General features: G+C 39.9%; 1 protein-coding gene across 2 annotated transcripts in view; it reads left to right on the top strand.

The window, feature by feature from the left end:
* Pamr1 (peptidase domain containing associated with muscle regeneration 1) overlaps positions 1 to 16,344 on the top strand; it is a 72,069-nt gene that overhangs the window by 45,064 nt on the left and 10,661 nt on the right. The window contains exon 7 of one of the 2 annotated variants that reach the window (XM_087205596.1): positions 13,316 to 13,366. The exons of the other annotated variant lie outside the window; for it this stretch is intronic. Within the exon in view, the coding sequence (XP_087061722.1) occupies positions 13,316 to 13,366 (51 nt within the window). The remainder of the gene's footprint in view (positions 1 to 13,315; positions 13,367 to 16,344) is intronic. 2 annotated transcript variants of the gene reach the window in all.

The raw sequence follows: 16,344 nt of genomic DNA, 5'->3' as shown, positions 1-16,344 counted from the left end.
AGGATACAATGACCTCAGATAGTGTTCAGAGCTCAAAAACACTGAGACAGTAGTCAGTAGTAGAAAGCCACCATCATCGTATTTCCTGTGGCTAAGAGTCTGAACTCTGTCCATCCTAAGATCTGGATTTTAGAGTTACCATCCTATATTTAAAATAGTTGGGAGAAGAAATAAAAAAGAATATTTTGTGACATGAAATTTAAAAAAAATACATGATCATCCTATAAATAAGAAATGAGTCATAGACAAACCAACTAATGTTTACTGAGGGACTACTATGGGTCAGGGTCTGTGGAAAAATCAAATACAGGATACCTTGTCTTTTTATGAAAAAGCCTATCCTGAATTGGTGAGATTAGCTTCATATTTCTCCAGTAGTTTTACAGCAGGCCTGGAATTAAATGGGGGATATGGGAGATGGGATAGAAGAGAAGAGTCATAGCAGAAAGAAATCCTTCCAACTGTGGCCTGCCACAGCTATCGGTCTCTAGGATAGTTCTCATTCTTTAACCCTCATTTGAATACCTCCTCATAACCTGGTACCCAAGCCATATCTTCCCTTTCTTTTTCTTTCCTTCCCTTCTCTTCCTTCCCCCTCTTCCTCTTTTCTTCCCCTCTTTCTTTTCTCTCCTCTTCCCTTCCCTTCTCTCCCCGCCTTTCTTCTCCCTCTCCATGCCATACTCTACTCTCTCTCCCCGTTTCCCCTCTCCCTCATCCTATTTCTCCTCTCCTCTTTTGCTGGTGATTGAACCCAAGGCCACATACATGGTAAGCACATGGTTTTCCACTAAGCTACACCCCAACCCCCGAGCCATATCTTGGCTGTCACATTGAATCATCGAAGTTTTCTAGTTCTTAAAGACAGTAGTCAAAAACTGAAAAATCATAGCCCTTCAGTAAACTGGGGTCCAGCAAAAACCAAGGGAAACCAACTCAAATAAGCAATCCACTCTCAAAGAGATAGAAGTTTCTAATTGATGCTGTTGAGAAAGCAGGGCATAGTTCTCTGATACTAGATTTGAGCTTTTGCCAGAGAGAAACATGCATTTGCCAGCTCTACACTTGTCTTTTGTCCTTGGAAGCATCACCACTGTAAATGGCAGCACCATGACTATGCCGTTCCACCATGTGGTGCCATGGATTGCGCCACTGGTAAAGAGGAACTTCAATACTATGTATGTTGTGAAAATAATTAATCAAAGGTGCCTGCTAACCAAGACCCTGTGTGTGACATGTGTTCTAACATAAGTCTGAGACCTAAAGCAGCTATCACTGAAGGCAACTATTACCCTAGAATGAGATGTGCAGAACAGGAAGAATCAAACTTTGGAGAACAGCAAAGCAGGGCAAATAATGTCCTAGGCAGGGCTCCTCGGGGCAGATCGTTTGGATTCAGAGGGGGAAACAAACAGAAAATGCTTAACTTCTTGATGAACTAACCACATAATATTAGGGTTCTGACAAACAAAGGTAAAACTGGAAGAAAAAAATCACCACACAAGCCAAAATACCTTTAAGAAGCTGCTTCAAATCAGGGAAGAGCAATAAATTGTTCCAAAAGTTATGACTCCTATATACATGGGTAGCTGGTGAGTGAAAAATGAATTTCTCAGCATTGTTATTCCACCAAGAAAAAATAAACATTATGAATAAAGAATGTAAAATTTTGCTCTGATTTGTATCTTGATTCACAAATGGTCACAAATCACTTTAAAATACCAGTATAGGAAAGAGGAGTCTCCTTGCCAGTTTTAAAAATGTAGTTCGAAATCCGTAATTCCTCAGTATCTTGTCATTACAGCTGGGTGAAGATACTAGCAGTGGATATCTGATATGTTATTTACTAGCATCAACATGGGGGATTAAATGTTTACTATTTTCTATAAGATCCTGGCTTGTTTTTCCTGCTAGGAAACTTGATAGGCGTTGTAACTTACTCACTGGGGGAGCATCACACAAGTTAGCCATGGCAGTTTACCTTTTAATTTCTGAACAGATCTTAGTATTTTTATTCCAGAGAAGTCTGTCTGCTAGCAGAGCAAAAAAGAGAAAAAAGGTGAACTGTTTCCTTCATAGGATATCAATGAGTTGGAACAATGTCCTTGTTCTTTCAATATTAGGAAGAAACTCCAGCATTCTGAGATTCCCCAAACTTGAAATGCCCAAATTGGACTCAGTATTTGATTTAAAAATAGCTAGCTCTAAGGGCACTGAACTCAATATTAATCAGAGTTCCTGTCTTTTATTTATATAATATCAAGTCTGATAAGGGAAAGCTCCTTCTAGATACTGCTTTAGCAATCTGTTACAAGTCTTTGTGGGAAGGTAGATGCTCCTTTTTGCAGATGAAAGTTGAGATAGAAGATGGAAGACTTTAACCCCATTAAAATCAAAACCAGAGGTCATAATTGCACATTTCCCATGGAGTTCACAATGCCTCTGACACCATTCTTGCCATATGACATGGTGAAACACCAGGTAATTGATTGGTGCGTTCTGGGGACCCTTATACTCCATTAGTGAGTCCTCAATGGTCTTTCCTTCATAGGAAAGGCTGTTGACAGCCCTTGATACAAGCTATTCTCTTTATTTTCTTTGTGCACGCACATGTCTATAAGTGAGAGTGCGATAGAAATAGATTTTTTATCTTAATTTCAAAAGAAATATATATTTCTTAAAAAATCAAACAATATTATAGCGGTATATAAAATAAAGAGAGAATGCTATTTTTCCCAACCAGTTCTGGTTCCCATAGGAAAAACTGTTAGAAACTTGAGATAGATCCTTTCAGAGTTTTTCCTATGATGTTTAAACCCAAGTTCTCTATATGTCATTATTTCAAACCAGTGGTTCTCAACTGATGGTGATTTTGCTCTCCACCTTGAATCCTAGGTCATAACTGGCAATGCCTGAAGACAATGTTGGTTGTTATAATGTTATAACACTGGTTGGGGACCAATGGGGTGATGCTGGCATCTAGTGGGTTGGTGCCAGGGATGCCACTAAACACCCTACAGTGCATACAGCAATCCCACAACAGCGTTATCCAGCTCAAATGTCAGTAGTGCCAAGGTTGAAAAACTGTTTAAAACAAATGTAGATTAAAGTAAACATACACATTTTCAGGTTATTTTTAGTGGCCATGTTATGGATATTTTTCCAAGCGAGTCCATATTGGTCTACCTCATTTGAAAAAAGCACTGTTGAGTATTCCACTGTATGGATGAATTTTTTAAGATGAACTTGATATTGTATTTTTTTTTGCTATTATGAAGAAGACTACAATGCATATCCTTGCATGTTTTTGTTCACATGTAGAGATATTTTTGTAAGATAAATTCTTAGATGTTGAACTATTAATTGAAAGGGCACACATGTTTAAACTTTGAGAACAATTGACAAAAAAGCCATTAAAAGATTTCTCCAAGCTACAAGATGAGTCATCTCTTATAAATACCAGTCCTCAAAATACAAATTGGGACTCATGTTTCCAAAACTAAGATCTACTCTTGTCAAACTGGAGGTGGATTTAATTTCAAAGGAATTCCATTGATCTGTGGAGAGAGTTCTTCCTCAGACCTCATGAGGTGGTCGATAAAGAAGAAGAAACAATCATCGAGGTTTGGCTTAGTTCCAGGGTCAAGAGCATGTGCAAGACCCCCATTGGGAGAGTCTTCCAGAGCTACTAGCCCATGCTTCACCTTCCCTCAATTGTTTCCCAAGGAAGAAAACTTTCCCCTACTCTTGAGTGACCTTCTCCCAGAGGAGTGGCCCCCTCCTTGGCTTCCAGGCCAACCTAGCCTCCTGCCAGCATCCTCTGCTACCTCCAGCCTCCTTGGGCCACCGTGTAAGAAACTGGGGCCCCTTCTTTCCTCTGAAGTTTCCTGTTCCTTTGTATGGGACACAACAACAAAATAAGTCCTCCAGTAAATGGTCAGAATCTTGTTTTGAAAAAGTGGAGAGTGAGGGATTTATCGCTTGCTCCAATTTCCATGTTGCTTTTGTTCCTCTGGCCCAGTTGACGATGCTGGGGGTGTCCACCCTGCATCCTAATGAAGGACGATGAAACGGGCTGAGTCTCGGGACACAATGCTCACTCTGCGGGCTCTGACGCGCCTTGGAACAAAACAAATTGGCCTCTACCAATTAAAGGCAAATGGTGAATCTGGATTCATTTGGGTTTTGGAGTCTCAGAAGGTTTCCCACTGGCTTGTCCCAACAACTGGGAAGAAAAGAGCGCAGGATGAGAGACACACTGTATACCTTAGCTTCAAAGAGGTGTCCCGCATTTCTCATCAGAAGAAGTGGTTGGAAACTTGGAGGCTTTCATGAAAACATTAATACTGATACACAGGAGAATGTATGGAGATTCCTAGTGGGTAGCAATCAACTCTCCTATCACAGACAGATAAATAATATGCTGTAGGCTTTGTGAGATTTATGTAAATAACTCTTTGATCTCTCAGGTGAAACATCTGAAATAGAATTATTTAAACGGAATTATTCCAGCCTTTTTCTTGATGCCAAACACCTTTCTTACCCTTAATACAGAGCAAACAGGTGCACCTTGGGGTGAAAGGCTTGGAATCTGTCCTCAGAAAGACAGTGAGTCTATAATTTACCAGCCAGGTGACCTTGAGAAAATAATTTAATTTCTACAAACCTGTTTCTCTATTTATAAAATCCACAAAAATTATAACAAATACCTCTCAGGGTGTTTGTGAGAATGGAATGAGGTGATCCACATAAAGGGTTGAATATTATTGTTCTCATTAGTGCTTCTGGCCCCATATTTTGTCCATACAAAAAAGTTTGTCAAAAGGCAGAAGATTCTCCATATAAGGTAGTAGAGCAACAGTACTAGTTTTTACAATCTGATGATTATAAATAAACACACTTTTCTCAGGGTTCTGAGGTTTAAGAAAATTCTTCCAGGACTTTCTAAGTATGTGTGAACTGAGCTTCCCAATCGTTGCTGCACCCTAAGAATTGCTGTCAGTACATCAGCATACAGGCACGAAAGATATGGTTTTAATAGGACAAGTAGTTGCCATCAGCGTCACTGTCAAAAAGCAATCCTGCATTTTGGGAGAAGACATCCATGGAGAACCTTTGCAGCCAGGATGGCCTGGAGAGGTGACTACTGGAATTGATCAATGGAGAAATCCCATGGAGGAACTGGACTTAGTGACTCCAGAGAAGGGCGCTCAAACCATCCTGTTATCTGATCAGCCTCCCTTTTCCTCACTGAGTTTCAGGAGTCTTTCATTTAACATACGGTGGGCTGTGTGTCTGCTTCTGGATGGTCATTTTGGAGATCTAATCTTCAGAGTATCATTTTTGTATTTTGCTAGAGAGATGGGGGTAAAAAGAGAACGATTTGGCTTAAGTGGGTATGCAGATTATAGGAATCCTCCCATGGAACACCTTCCCAGAGATCCATAGTTATTACCAGTAGTATTTAGGAACCTAGAGCCTTCAGAGACTGGAGGAACCCCAAGAAGGGCCAGAAGGCCAGCAGCTAGCAGACCCACCTCTTACTTGTTACCTGGGGCTCCCATCTCTTCACCCTCCTTAAAGTGGACATTAATCTTTGGCATCCTTCTTGGTGTAATTCAGAAGGATGCCATTCTCATTTGAATTTGGATACAAAAAATACAAAGCTGGCACTGAGTACAGTAGGAGCTGCCCTAAAATAGTGATCTGGGGCATGTGTAATATGTGTTGGTGTGTGCAAACACGTGCATGTGTGCGTGTGTGTGTGTGTCTGTGTTTAACTCAGAGGAAATTTTTTTCTTTTCATTTGGATCGATCCTTGATGGCTGAGCTTGAGTCTACCCAGACCAAGTAACATCTTACGATGAACTCTGCTGGGCTTCATGGCCCTGTGGCCTCTTAAACAAGGAAGCATTGCTGTTTTATGGACAGTAAGGTACTTGGGGTTGTCATGTAAGAGATACATTTTGCTAGTCAGTGATTATTTTAGCATGTACATCATTCCTCTCAAACAATAAGCCGAGTGAGGGTATGTAAACTGTTCTCCAGCCCAACCCGTGGGGTGGAGCACCCTGGTGATTCCCCATTGATAGAAGCCTTACTTCTTTCTGCCTGCTCCTTGTCAAGGCCCTCTTGGCTTTGGTAGATGAAGTCACTGAGGCAGGGATTAATACAGCAGGCAGATTTTATTTGGGTCTTGGGTTAAGAGGTACTGTAATCCATTAGAGCTGGGATGAGCTGTCTGCCCACTGATGGCAGAAAGGGGAACACAAAATTGAGAAGAACGGTGAGAATGAAGCTGCACTGACTTCTGATGGAAACAAACATCCTGCTATCCTAGGCCCTGAGATGAACCCCAGCCCTTTCACTGAGACTATGGCTCTCCTAGATTTCCTTAAAGGTGCCTGCTTCACAGAGGACTCACTACCTCTCCTACCTTCCTTCTGAAGGTGAAAGCTTCCTCTTTTTAAAATACAAGGTGTTCTCATTGGTATCCATGTATTAAAATCAATATTTATTATTATTTCTATTCTTAATTTAGGCCAGGTTCTGTATTTCAGCTGACATTGCCCACTTAGTTGTATCAATAGTTCCATGTGGTAGGAACTTTGACCAGCTCCACTTTACAGATTCACCCAGCCAAATACTTTTGGGTGTCATTAAGAACCATGCACCAGGAAAATAAGGCAGGGCTATACCATGTGTATTTTATCCTCTTTTTTGAAAAACCATAAAGCAATTCCAATGTTACTCATTTCCTAATGCAGAGAAGAGGGTCACATTGTGTACAGTTCCTGGAAACTGCTTATAGTAAGGTCTTTGGTAGTGCTGCTGATGATGAATGATGAGCATTACTAAGTGCTGCTTTAAGCACATACTAGGCAGAGCTAAGAGTAATATGCCCAACAGCTCAGGATCCTCTTGCAAGCTCATCCTTAAGGATAAACAAAATTGCCCATCTCAGGCCATTTTCCTAGTGAGCTGTTCTTATATTTCAAAAAGTTGACTCTCGTTACCACTGGAGGTCATTTCCCCAAGTACTTTAGAGTTAGGACTTAGCATGCAGCTAACTCAGAAACCTTCTGAGATTTGGAGAACTCCTCAAAAGATACTATCACCAAGAAATGCAGTAGGTAAAGGAGTGCCAAGTTCTTAACAATTACATAGGTTACCAGGTACTCTATCAAATGGGCATGAACCAGGTTGATTTAAAACAAGAAATAAAATCACCAGGATTTTCTGAAAAAATTGTCCAAGTTGACCTGTCTCTCAGGCACAGGGAGTTTCAGCTGTCTAGTTAAATAGGCCTTCCAAATGCCGGAAAAGTGGTGTTCGAAAGACACAGTGTTCCAGAGGCCCGAGACAATACTGATTAAGATCAAATAACTAATTGTAAGCCTCAGCCTCTAAATTGCTGCCGGATGAATAAATAGCAGTGTGTGCAATCCAAGCATAATTTCACATGGATAGTGTCTCATTCACACCCGCCGAGGGCTGCAAAACATCAGGGAAGCAGAATGCCATTGGTTGGAAAGGGATAAAAAGGGATTTTGGTGAGGATTGAATCATGAGTTGGTGTCATTATTCATGGTTGATGAAGACTCTCATGGGGTAAAATAATTTGCTTTGGTCCAGGAGCACCAATCTCAACTATAAGCTGAGCAGGAAAAAGTAAGGAAGAGATAAGAGATCACTTGATGTGTGTCTCTGAGCATTGGCTTCGGCTTAAGTGGGGTTTCCAGAATGAACAAAGCCCCAATGGAAAAGTCAATACCTTTTCCAAACAGAACCGAGCTTCTATCACAGTTTGTTTCCTTGATTTTGGTGATGAGTGAGCACAAGTGGGTACCAAGGGTAAGGTAGGAATGGAGAGTAGATTCGTCCTTTCATAGTCCCCACCATCAGCTAGATCACAAGAGGATGGACTTTGGGCCTATTTCCTTTGCTCTAGTCCTCAGACAGTCCTACAGCTCTGAAATCCAGCTCTTAGCAAAGAAGCAGAATGGATCCCTGACTTACGTTTTTACATCTGATTATCTGAATGTCATACATGTTTCATTAACATAAAATATGCCAAAAGCAATTATGTTTTTACACATAGTTTTGGAAATCACAACAAACCATTTCTGAAATCAAAGAGGATAGACATACTAATAATTAATTTGAAATAATTTAGAAACTGAACAAGAACATTATCTAAAGGATACTCAAAATAGGAGTCACCTGTATTGTTGATTTTTATCAACTAACATTAGACCCAGGGATTTGTATTCATACACACACACACACCATGCTCTTCTTTGTGCATAAGAACCAGCCCAGCACATTCTAAGTAAGGTCACAGGAATGAGTAAAGAGCAAGGTAATGTTTGTGGAGAAAGTCAGTAATAGCTCTCAGGGGACCTGGGGTCTTAAAGATTTGTTCAACCTCTGCCATCTAGTATTTTTCAGACAGGGATTGGAACGTGGCTTCTCCCATGACAAAGAAGCATCTCTGGGCCCCTTCTAATGACCTCATCTTTTGTAATTGTGCCCCAATGCACTGGCTATGCTACATTAACCATAACATGTGCCTTGCTTAAGTGGTGATCTCTGTTTAGTGCCCAGGGAGAACACAAAGATGATGAAATGAGGAACTCAAATTCCAGGCCTCCAGTGGTTATTTCAGCAGAGGCATCTAAATTAGAATCTGGTTTTGTTTCACTCCACTTCCTACTCATAAATTAAGAGGTTTTCTCTCAGATAACACAGCAGGCTAAAAGGTATCAGTCATTTGTACCCGATGAAATCTTTGTTGTAGCTTAGTCTACAGTCTGCTTCTGCAGTTATCTAATATTTCCTGAGACCACTATCCCCAAATCCTATTCATATTCATTGGAGGCCTCTATCATTACCTGTACTTTACTTCTTGGTTAGGGTCCTATCTTCTGACATAATCTTAGAAGCAAAGTTTTAAAAAGCAATAACTACTTAGCATCAACTGATGCTAATAAGAAAATGTGTATTTATTCCATCCACCCTTGCTCTGTCACCCAGAAGAAATAAGACTGAGTTTCCTACAGTAATGTGTCTTAAAGTTTTAGTTGAACTATTAAGGTTTTTGGTTTTATTTGTGTATTTTGTTTTGCTTGGGAAAGATTTTGATTGGCAAAAATGCGACCTGGGGAAAACGTAATTAGAAGGAAAGCCCCAATCTATTTTTGTTTGTAAGTGCTTAAGTGATATAGAAGAGAGTCTTACAATGTCTAAAATACCTTACTGGAATATGCTTGAATGGATATCACTTCTATTTCTGAGTTTACATGAAAATTTTCCATGTTCAAGATATAGCAAAGCATCTGATAATGCCTTATTCTGCTGGACATAGTAAAGGCATGCATTACAAATATATGTTATAGTTCAGAAAAATGAATTAATCAAATCAACAATCAATAACACCTCACGAGTTTTTTCCAAAGGGTGACATGCGGGATTCCCAAAAGGCAAAGCAGCAAGTGAATTTTTGGGGTCATAGAAGGCTTTTTATGGCTGTTGCCTCCACATTTGAACTTACAGCTTGGGGATCTAAGCAGAAGAAAAAGACAAATATTCATGGGAGGCTATGGTATCATGTTAAATTCCAGATTCATTGAGGAAAATATATTACTTTTGTGCACATGAATATTTTTTTTCACTTTATTAAATTCTTTTATTGGTACATTGTAGGTATACAACACAATTACATTTCTCATTGGGAATTGTACCTTTACATAATGCATCTTGGTTCTTATTTTTCCCCATTCCTAGCCCTCCCTTCACCCCCTCCACCCTTCCCTATTTACAAAGACTTTATTTCCATTTTTTCCATTTCTCATCATTTTTCCTTTCCCTTCTTTCCTTTCCCCTGCCCCTCCCACTACCCCTACCCCTTTGGACCTTTTCTTCCTATTTTACATTACTGATTATTCATTCTAATCATTGGTACATTTTAGGTATACAATATAATGACATTCATCATTGGAAATTTGTGCACAGGAATATTGTGATGGATAGTAATGTCATGGAAGAAAAGAACTGTTGTCTTTCCACGGCAGGGGTCTACCCATGAGTTTTGTCATTATCAGGGAATGGAGAGCTAGGCCCACTTTCTCAGTTAGGGATGGAAATTATGGATGTCCTTTTGTCACATTCAATATTACGTATTTGATGAGAGAATATGGTAGTATATGACTACACCCTAAAGAACTAATTTTCCTGAAACCATTATTACATTGTTCCGATATATTCCCTGAGTTCTCCATTGTCATACCCTTTGTTTATAGCCCTCTGGATCTAGTCATCTCAGCTGCCTTATATTACCACTCTTAGCATACCAGTGAGATAGGAAAGAAAAAGATAAAACTTTATTTGCTTTCAATCAATGTCGGTTTAACTCTAAGACCCACAGTTCAGGCTTATGAGAAATTTCCTCATTCATTGTCAGGTTCTCTGTAGTGCTTCAGGGTTATTAAAAGAGCCCTGTTCCACAGATAACACATTGCCCTGGAGAGTCCTCTGGTGGTGGATTCTGGCCTACACTGTTCAGCTTGAGGAAATCCATTGTTTTAGAGCCCCTGAGTGCTTTAAATAAAGAAGCTTGGCTGAGGTGGAGCCTCAGACTGTTTGTGGGGCCTGAAGGTCCTCTTTGAAAGATTTGGCCTTTACTTGGCTGGCCATTCATCCTCCTTAAGATCTTCCATCACACAGGAGTGATGAACAGTATGGAGCGCTCCATGTCCTGGCCTAAGACCAAGGGTGTCATCACTCTTCAGCAGTGTTCCCAAGGGAAGGCATGAGAGGCCCAGAAGCCCAGGGTGAAGAAAATAGCAGAGCTGCCTTAGGTTACTTTCTCTCCAAAACAGACCCTGAGTCAACCATTTGGGTCCAGGTGATTTATTAAAGGACGTATTCCCAGGATCAACCAGTAATTGAGTTGGGAAGCAGTGATAAGAAAGGGGAAAACATCAAGCAAGAGTATTTTCAACCAAACTCCTAAATGCACCCTAATCCCATAGGGATCATGAGGAATGTAAATGACAATTCAAGGAATAGGAGTCAGGCTTTTGTTCTTCCACATCTATCAGTCATTGGCTATAGGTTACCCTGGGTGGACAAGGGAGAACAAAATCAAAGTAATTCTTAGCTCTCCTTTTGGGCAAGATGGTGCCCATGCCTAAGGGCAGTCTTCTGAAAGTTGCAGGTGTCAGCTCTCAAGAGAGTAGTGTAGATGGAGAAGCTAAAGTATGGGTGTCCCTAGTTGGTAAAAAGTATGAAGGGAGTTGGACGGGGTGCCAATAGTGTTCTTGACAAAAGCCATTACAAAGATGTCACATGTGCTTCTGTAAGATGGCATCACAGCGAACCACTCATATGGTTGCCCTGAGGAAAAATGAATCTAGGATAAAATTTTTTTTCTTTAAATGCTTATGTGAAACAGTATTCCAGAGAAATCCACTGATGACTGGGTTTTTAAAATAGTGCATATTAGTAACATGGAATAATGAGATTTGTCTTGGTATATTGATACATGCATGTAACATATTTTCATCCCCATTACACCCCTCTGTCTTTCCTACCCTTCATCCTGATCTTCCTCATCTCTAGACATCTATCTTCTATGTTTTTTGCCAGTGGTTGATTTTGTTCATGGAGTAGCATGGAGAGACATGCTAAATTTAGTGTGTTATGTCCCCATTCTGAGTCCCCAAAATAACAGGCACTATGTTATTTATTATTAATCATAGACTATTTTACTTAGCAAAGCAGGAGCTTGATGCTCCTTCAGGCCAGAGATGCAGATGTTTTAAATTCTCAATTGGCTTTATCTGGAAATATTCATCACACTGAGAAGAAATGGAACATAGAACCTTTGAAAAATGAAAGAGAAATGTATCATGAATCTGTTTGATGGGCAGATGCAAAGGTTTCTAAAAAGGGAACACGTAGAAAAGAAAAGATAATTTTGAAATCTAACCATGGGAAGGAGCTCTGATGAGATGCAGATGGTCTTTGTACCCACCAGGTAGATATCTAACTGGGAGAGACAAGGAGGGAGGGAAGGAAGGGGTCTTAGAACTCTGTTCAAAAGCATCGTAAGGCAGCATGTGCTTTGGAAAATACAGAAAATGAGAGAGAAGGGAGAATAATGCCCCGTGGCTGTTTGACATAGGATGTAATTTTAAAGCTTTATTGTGCACAATTAAAAATACAAACATACAGACACCATGGTTGGTACCCAGAAGTGTGAGTCAACACAAGTTTGGAAATGCATCATGGGTAAACATTACCATGGCCCCCAAATGGGGAAAGCACTATTGCACTATGCCAAATAAGCCTAATAGTCATTTCTTAGCTCATTATTTCTACTCCATTCTCTCCTCCCCTGGCATGCCACTTACATATTTATTTGTCTTCTCACCGAAGCCAATGTATCTCTTACATCTTTCTGTACATTTTGTCTTTCTCTCTCTTTGGATTACATTCTGAAATTTTTCTTCTAAGTTATCTTTCAGGCTATTAATACTCTTCAGCTCTATTGAATTTGCTAGTAACCTTATCTGCTGTGCTGAGTTTTTAATTTCTGCCATTATAGTTGTCAGCTTTAGATTTTTTCCCCTTGGTTATATTTCAGTGTTTACAGTTATCTGCTAAAGTTCTTGATTTTGTATTTTGTCTCCTTGGATATATTCAGCCTAGTGATTTTTAAGTGGTATCAGACAATGTTATGGTTTCTGTCTAGATGTTCCCTCAAAGCCTCATGTGGTCATAGGTGGAACTTTTCAGAGGTGGCTGAATCTAGGGTGTGTGATGCGGGGATTGCTTCATAGTGTGATGCTAGGATTAAGGGTGCCCTACCCTGGGTGTGAATGCTACCTGCCCTAAGGTTGGATAGCCTGGATAGGGTAAGAGGACAGAGAAAGGGTCTCTGCTTGCTGCTTGCTATTTCACTGCTTTGCTGCCTTCTTCCTGCCATGAACTGTTTCTCCTCTGTGATGCCCCTCTGCCATACTACCCTGCCTTGGAGCCAGGTAACTATGAACTGAAACCTCTACAAAGTGTGAGCCAATTAAACCTTTCTCCCTTTAACTTTGGCTGTCAGATATTTTTGTCTCAGCAATGAGAAAAGTAACTAAGATAGATAACTACATTATCTGGATCTTCTATAACTCTTTTTCTATTGTCTGTATTTTTCTTGATTTTTCAGGCATATTGTCTTTCTTTCTATCTTAGTCAGTTGGGGCTGTTGTAAAAATGTACCACAAACTGAGTGACTTAAACAACAAACATTTATTTCTCACAGTTCTGGAGTCTGGGAAGTCCAGGATCAAGGCTCTGGAAGATTTTTCATCTGGTGAGGGCCTGCTTCCTGATTCATAGATGACTGTTTTCTCTCTGTATCCTCACATAGGGGAAGGAAGGAGAGAAGGAAGGGAGCTCTCTGGGTTGCCTTTTATAAGGCACTAATCTCATTCATGAGGTTCCACCCTTATGACCTAATCACTTCCCAAAAACTCTACCTCCTAATGCCATGATATTGGGGGGTTAGGATTTTAGCATATGAATTGGGGGAGGAGAGACAAACATTAAGTTCATCACACATTTCATTGGATCTCGATTGAAAAGTGTGACTTGGCTTTAGTCTGATAACATTCCATAAGCAATAATTTAAAACTAAATAATAACTCTCTATTCTAAGATCTCATCAAGTTTAAACTGCACCATTGATTTAATTATAACTTTTCTAGGACCAAAAGTGAGCAAATATTATATAAAAAGTATACATGTGATTTGAGGAATGTCAGCTTATAAAAGGGCATACATCTGAGAGTTGTAGAAATACAAAAGTATCCCTCAGCCTCTGGCAGAGGTGTTTTTGTGTTCCAAGTTACTCATTAAGTATTCTATTAAAGTCTTCTCAGCTGAGGATGTAGCTCAGGGGTGCAGCACCTGGCTGGCGAGCACAAGGTCCTGAGTTTGATCCGGTATAAAAAACAAAATAAAACAAAACAAAAAACCCCCAAACCCAAAAATGTCTCCTCAATGAGAAAAGCAAATGATCTTCATTGTCCCAAATCTTTGCGTGACCTCTAAGGACTCAAGAACTACACAAAGTTCCTTCTATTTAAACCCACATTAAATGCTGTAGATATACAAGGAACAATCAAAGTGTACGTGAAAGCTTAAATTAAAAACAAATTATTACAATAAAAGACACAGACTTCAAACACTCTTCTCCCATCATTTTTGCCACTTTCTAAAGCAGTTCTGGAAGACCTCATTCATGAGTGTCTTTAAGAGTGCATTTGTGAAGCTGCATGCTGCTTCCCAGTGCCATTAAATGAAAAGGCAGGCTCATAAAAACATAATGGTGTGTCTTCATCCACCTTATTCACCAGATCGGCACTGTGTGACTTCTAGCTCTTCTCCAAATTCAAAATATCCATTAAAGGTAAATGGTTTAATCAGAACTTTGAGACAGCCATAACAGTGCAATTAAAGACACTCACAAAAGAGAACTTCTAGAACTGCTCCAGTAAGAGGCAAGAATGATGGGATAAGAGTGCTCAAAGCCAGGGGAAATATTGTGAGGGAGAGTAATGACAATGTATTTTTACTGTAATAAAAATTTTAAATTTAAACATTCACAATTTTTTTCATTCACACCTCATTCGATCCATAAGACCCTGTGTGTGGCAAATCATGGGGTGGAGGTCTAGCAGAATATGGAAGTGCTTCCTTTTATAGAAAGGAAAACCCAACTCTCGGGCTTACCTATCAAAACTATCTGTAGACAGGATTTCACATCTTTGTGTTCTCTAAGTATTTCAGAGCTGGCCTTAAATATCACCCAACCTTTCTTGGCCATGAACTTCAGCAAAGCTCAAACTAGATGAGGGATTAGTCTTGAATTATACCAAGCAAAGCCCTTTGATAAGCTAATTGGCTGCTAGAGCCAGGCAGTCCAATGGGGTAAGATCAAGTGAAGAACAAGCCACATTTCAGTGCCATTAGATTGTTGCTATACGGGCATACAGGCCCATAGTTTCCAAACCTGAATCATGTTAGAGGTTACATTTTTATGTGAAATTCTCCAATTTTATGTTGATAACTAATTCCAATTTTTAACAGTAAATTGCAGATAGAATGCACCATTTTTTTTCAGTACTGGGTGTTGAACCTAAGGTCTTTGTACTGAGCTATATCCCCAGCCCCTCTTTCTTTTTATTTTTCATTTTGAGTCAGGGTCCTGCTAAGCCACTAAGTTGCCCAGGCTAGGCTCAAACTTGCCATCTTCCTGCCTCAGGCTCCCAGAGCACAGGCATCACAGATGTAAACCACCAAACCTGGTTGAATACACCATGCTTTTGAGGTGCCTGCAGTCTCTGGGCTCCAATGGTTGCACTCTAGGCAATATGTTCAGAACAGAATGAATCTGTACTAAAAAAAGGGAAGCCCTCTTACAGAAGCAGCATGTACTACTTCCTCTGCCACTTCCTCCCACACCACAGTGGTATTCCTGAAAATACCAGCCCTGGGGTTTTCTGAGTCCACTTGCAGTATCCAAAAGTGCATTGTCCTCTTTTATACCACCTCAGTATTTTTAAACAGTTTTCTGAACAAAGTCCTTTTATTTTTCACTTAAACTAAGAGTTTTAGAGTCACCCATCGGGGTATTGCTCATATTACATAGCCCCAAAGCCCACAGAGTATTATCAGTCATCTTGCCACATGGTCTATGGACAATCTTAAAGTAAGTAGACAAGCCACTCATTTGGCTAATTGTAGCCATCTTTCCAAGTCGCCCAAAGGAAAGACATTTGCTGATTTTTAATTCTCAAATATTTTAGAATGGAGATTTCTTTTGTCAGAAGGCAAACAAACAAGTTGCTTGGAAGATAATTGGGACAGTTAGGGGAAGACAAGTGTGTTAAATGCATGATTGCATTACAGGGGGCAGATGTTTCCTAGGGATGAGCCTGTCTCTTAGAAGAAATGATTAAAAAGAAGCCAGGAGGCTGATAGAGTGATTGGTACCCAAATTCAGTAATTAAAGGTTGATTTCTTCAAGGGACTCATTCTCTTTCCTTTGGCAAGTCATATTCTGTACTGAGCCACAATCTATTTAAGAAAAATATGTTACCTATCTGATAGAATATTTCCAGACTGTATCTCAGATCCTGTTCAGTGCTCAGAATAGCTAGTTATGTCATTTCCAATTTAAGTGCTTGTCCAACAGGAGTTGAAGAATAGAAATGCCTTTGTAATGAATATTGAGGGTACAGATGGAAAGTTTTATTTGGAGATCAGGAGAAACTTGTTGTATTTCTG

The sequence above is a fragment of the Heterocephalus glaber genome, unplaced genomic scaffold (assembly GCF_053883595.1).
Source record: "Heterocephalus glaber isolate CG9 unplaced genomic scaffold, H.glaber_assembly_v1.0 deba00000594, whole genome shotgun sequence".
NCBI classification, from domain to species: Eukaryota; Metazoa; Chordata; class Mammalia; order Rodentia; family Bathyergidae; genus Heterocephalus; species Heterocephalus glaber.
The sequence above is the reverse complement of the archived record's forward strand: the minus strand, read 5'-3'. Positions and strand labels throughout refer to the sequence as shown.